Raw genomic sequence first — 4,465 nt, forward strand, 5'->3', positions numbered from 1 at the left:
AGTCCAATCCTATCACATACAGAAAAGCAAGAGATCCAGGAACTCTGTGAAATTGCACTAATGACCACCATATCCCCCGTGGAGAAAAATGGCAATGAGCTGTCTCTTCGGCCACACTGAGTTTGACCTGAGTCTTTTGATTTTATATTAAAGTGAAGGAGTTGAAGGCCCATCTCAGGAGACTGAGAAGTCTGGATTTGCACAAGAATAAGAACAGCAACACCTCTCCCAGAGTTGCCTAGAAAGTTCGACGCAGAGCCATGGAGTGGAAAACCCAGCTCTACATAGCTGTCACCTGAGCTTCTGAGTCCTGCTGGGAACTCCCATGTGAATTGGATCTCATGTCAGTCTCTGGTCAATGAAGCAAAACCACCAAGCTCTTCCCTTCTTAAGTGGGAAGGGAGAATATTTATCTGAGCAGAAGTCTCGTCAGACACATGTGTGACGGAAATGCTCAGGGCCAAGTCCCAAGACTCTGTGCACTAGGTAAATGTGACTAAGAGCAGGGGGGCCAGGATGCCAGCTGCACAACCTGCGACCTGACCCTGTCTCCACATAGGTGGTTTGGGGGTGAGGCAGAGCTGGGACGGTAGAGGATGGGTGTGGGAGAGAGAGAGCCCTGAGGGCCTGAGCTGGCTGGACCCCAGTGGGGCTCTGTCCTCGGACTTGGGAGCTGAGGGTAGTGTTAGAACATTGAGAGCAAGACCAAGTACATTCAGTGAGACAGAAGGCACAGAGCCGTGGAGAACTTCTGGGTCAGGGACCAGCACACAGTTTCTGTAGGGCCGGATTATAAAATATGTCAACTTTATGGGGTATATGGTCTCTGCCGCAGTCACTCAACTCGGCTGGGAAGGGGTGTGAAAGTTGGGGGACAATAAGGAATCCTTGAGCATGGCTGTGCTTCAGGAAAATTTTGTTTACAAAAACAGGAGGCGATTTGGCTCTCTGGCTGTAGCTCACCCACTCCTTTTGAGCTGACACATATCAATGGAGAGCAAATGTTCACTTGGTCGACCCTCATTTCATAGGTACTGAAAGTATAACACATCCTAAGATGTGAGAGGCTTTGAAAGGAAGAAGAAGACACTGCACCTGCTTTCTAGAAATGTATAACTCGGTCCTCTGGGAACAGCAGACCCTACTCGCTGTAAGCTATTACATAGCATAAATGTTACAATTAATATACTTCTTCTTTTAAGATTTTATTTATTTATTTGAGAGAGAGCAGAAAGAGCACAAGCAGGGGGAGGGGCAGAGGGAGAAGTAGACTCCCCGCTGAGCAGGGGAACCGATGCGAGGCTCAATCCCAGGACTTTGGGATCATGACCTGAGCCAAAGGTAGACACTTAACCAACTGAGCCACCCAGGCGTCCCTATACTTACTTTCTTTTAATAAATATGTGACATACAGAACATAAATGTTTGTAAAATGGTCCTCTGAACCTAATTTTATTATACCCAATACCTGTTTTCTCAGGATAAGAAAAAAACAGCTTAACAGTAAATGACAAATCAGGGGGAAATTTATAAAACATATAGCAGGTAATGGGTTACTATTAACTCTAAGTGAAGACATAAGTAAAAAGATGGACGAAAGATGCATAGACAGTTCCCAAAAGAAGGTAAAACCTATACATTTATGAAGATGTTTTATCTCACTAATAACTTTAAAATGCAAATTAAAATAATAATGATGGGGGCACCTGCGGGGCACAGTCGGGGGGTTGAGTGTCCGTCTCTTGATTTTGGCTCAGGTCATGATCTCAGGGTTGTGAGATTAAGCCCTGCGTTGGGCTCTGTGCTGGGCATGGAGCCTGCTTAAGAGTCTCTCTCTCTCTCTCCACCCTTCCCCCTACCCCCCAGCTCACACTCTCTCTCACTAAAAGAAAGAAAGAAAAGAGAAAGTGAGAAAGATGTATAGTTCTTAATTTTTAAATTAGCAAAATTTAAAAACAGTAACATTCAGCATTGGGACAGATGTAATGATAAAACTAGCTCTTTCATATATTGCTAGTACAAATTGGTACAACTTTTTAGAGGGCAATTCAGCAATACATTTTGAGAGTCCTAAAAATGCCTATAGGTTTACCCCAGTAATTCTGCATCTTAGATTTTACCCATGGTAATAATCAGAGCTGCACACAAAGATTTATGTATAAGGCTATTAACTGTGATAAAAACATAAAACGACTCTGTGAGGTAGACATGAAATGTTCAGCAATAGGGAATTAGTAAGATAAATCCCAGTCCATGTGTACAATAAAATAGGAGATCCATTAATTATATTTTTAGCACATAAGTAATTCTAATGACATAAAATTAAGTTAAAAAACCATATCAAGCTACGCATAATTTAATTTTATAAAATTTAAATACAGAAAAATGTTAGAAATTAAAGCAATATTAAGTATTAACCACGGTAATCTGTGTGCAATGGATTATAAATTTTTATTTCCTTTTTCCTTTTTTATTTTTCATTTTTGCTCAGAAAAAATGAGGTAACTTAAGAATGTTCTAAAAGTTGTATAAGTTATTTATTTTTGAGCTGGCCAACAACTAAAACTAAGCAAGATTTGTTTTTTAGTAGTGAGACAAATTCGGTCAAAATCAGTTATCTTTTACATTTACTGCAGAATAAACTACAAGAAGCACAGACAAATGGACAGTAAAACGGACAAATCATTTCCAAACCCTTCAGTTTAATTTTATCAGGGAATTTTGGTGACAGTGTTGTTCTTCTCCCTCCATATTTACTCAGCCTTTCATTATTTCAAAACATATCAAGTGCAGGATGCTGATACCACACACGTCCTTTTGTTGCTGAAAGAGGCAGTGAGCTGAGCAGAAAATCCTAAATAGTGAGTCTGCGTGCACATCTGGGGTGGCAGGTTCATGGCTGAATGGGTTTTAGACAGAGCCCTGGCCTCTCGGACAAATCTGTGACCAGATAATAGACAGTCACATACTTCTATTTTTTTCAGGCTCAGGGAAGTCTGACAAATTCATTTGCTCCAGCCAAAACTGCCCCCCTCACGTCTTGGTGCCTATGATGATTAATTTTCTGTGTCAATTTGGCTAAACTATTGTACCCAGTTAGTCTAGATGTTGCTGTGAAGGTATTTTGTAGATGTGATGAGCGCTTGCCATCAGGTAACTTTACATAAAGCAGATGACCTTCTAGAATGTGGGTGGGTCTCATTCAGTCAGTTGAAGAGCAACAACCGAGGTTTCCCAGAGGAGAAGCAATTCTACCTCAGACTGTAATATAGAAATCCCACCTGAGTCCCCAGCCTGCTGGCCTACTCTACGGATTTTGGATTCCATATTTCAAGTCTTAGCTGAACTTCCAGCCTGTGAGCCTGCCCTACAGATTTCACACTTGCCAGTCTCTGAGTGGTTCTGTGGTTCTGTTCCCTGGAGAAGCCTGAAGTACCCCTCCCTGAACGACAGGTATCAAGTTCTCTTAGCTACCCAAACAGTGAGCCCCAGGCCCATCCTCTTTCCATTTCCCAAATCAGTATTTCCATGTCCTGCTCCCTCTTCTTCCTGGGGGATAGTCTCCAAAATGCTAAATTAGTTCTCCATAAAGAGTTAACAACTGGTGAGTAACTTTCTAGGGAGGAACTTAAAAAAAAATCTACTGAAATCTAACACTTTGGTATTTGTCTTCACAAAATCATAAAACATTATGCTAAGTAAAAACGAACCATTTTTTCTTTAAATATTCCACCACCATTGATCATTGTCAATTTCTACATTTGAATCAATCCGCAAATAACTTTGAATGCAAATGGAACACGTAGAACATAATGTGTCAGCATTATCTAAGTGTTAAAATACGTATGTACATGACAAAGATAAACAGAAACAGAGATAAACACAAAACTGTTTTTTGAAAAAGAGCATCTATTCCATGTTTGGCAAATATATGGCCAAGATCTATGACTTCTCCCCATCCCCCACCCAAAGCAGACATCATTCATCAATCACCACACTCCCTGCCTACAAATGGTCTCCCAAACCATCCTCATCTCTGCCCTAGCCACCTCCTGAACCTGGCAGGGGGCCTGTTTGCCCTTCTGCTTTTGGTCCAACCTTCTAGGTTTACAGGTGACAAAACTGAAGCCCAGAAAGGGGGTAGATCTTACCTAAAATTGTATAGCTAGTTCACAGAAAAACTTGAATCTAAATCTCTTGAATTTTAATCATGACCTCTTTTTTATAAAAATAAATATTTTAGGCATACAACAAAGTATAAAAATAATATCAACATCTGCGTACCCACCCCCAGAATATCAACGTCTGTGTATCCACCACCCAGAATAATATCAACATTTGTGTGCCCACCCAGAATATCAACATCTGCATACCCACAACCCAAAATAATATCAACATCTGTGTGCCCACCACCCAGAATAATATCAACATCTGCATGCCCACCCCCCAGGATAATATCAACATC

The 4,465-nt window shown here is 41.1% G+C and overlaps 1 protein-coding gene across 1 annotated transcript in view; it reads right to left on the reverse strand.

Annotated features, from left to right (window-relative positions):
• Positions 1–2,627: 2,627 nt before the first annotated feature.
• PDCD1LG2 (programmed cell death 1 ligand 2) overlaps positions 2,628–4,465 on the reverse strand; it is a 49,629-nt gene continuing 47,791 nt past the window's right edge. Inside the window, exon 7 of the mRNA XM_021694370.1 lies at positions 2,628–2,642. Within this exon, the coding sequence (XP_021550045.1) occupies positions 2,628–2,642 (15 nt within the window). The remainder of the gene's footprint in view (positions 2,643–4,465) is intronic.

Source organism: Neomonachus schauinslandi, chromosome 13, assembly GCF_002201575.2.
Source record: "Neomonachus schauinslandi chromosome 13, ASM220157v2, whole genome shotgun sequence".
NCBI lineage: Eukaryota > Metazoa > Chordata > Mammalia > Carnivora > Phocidae > Neomonachus > Neomonachus schauinslandi.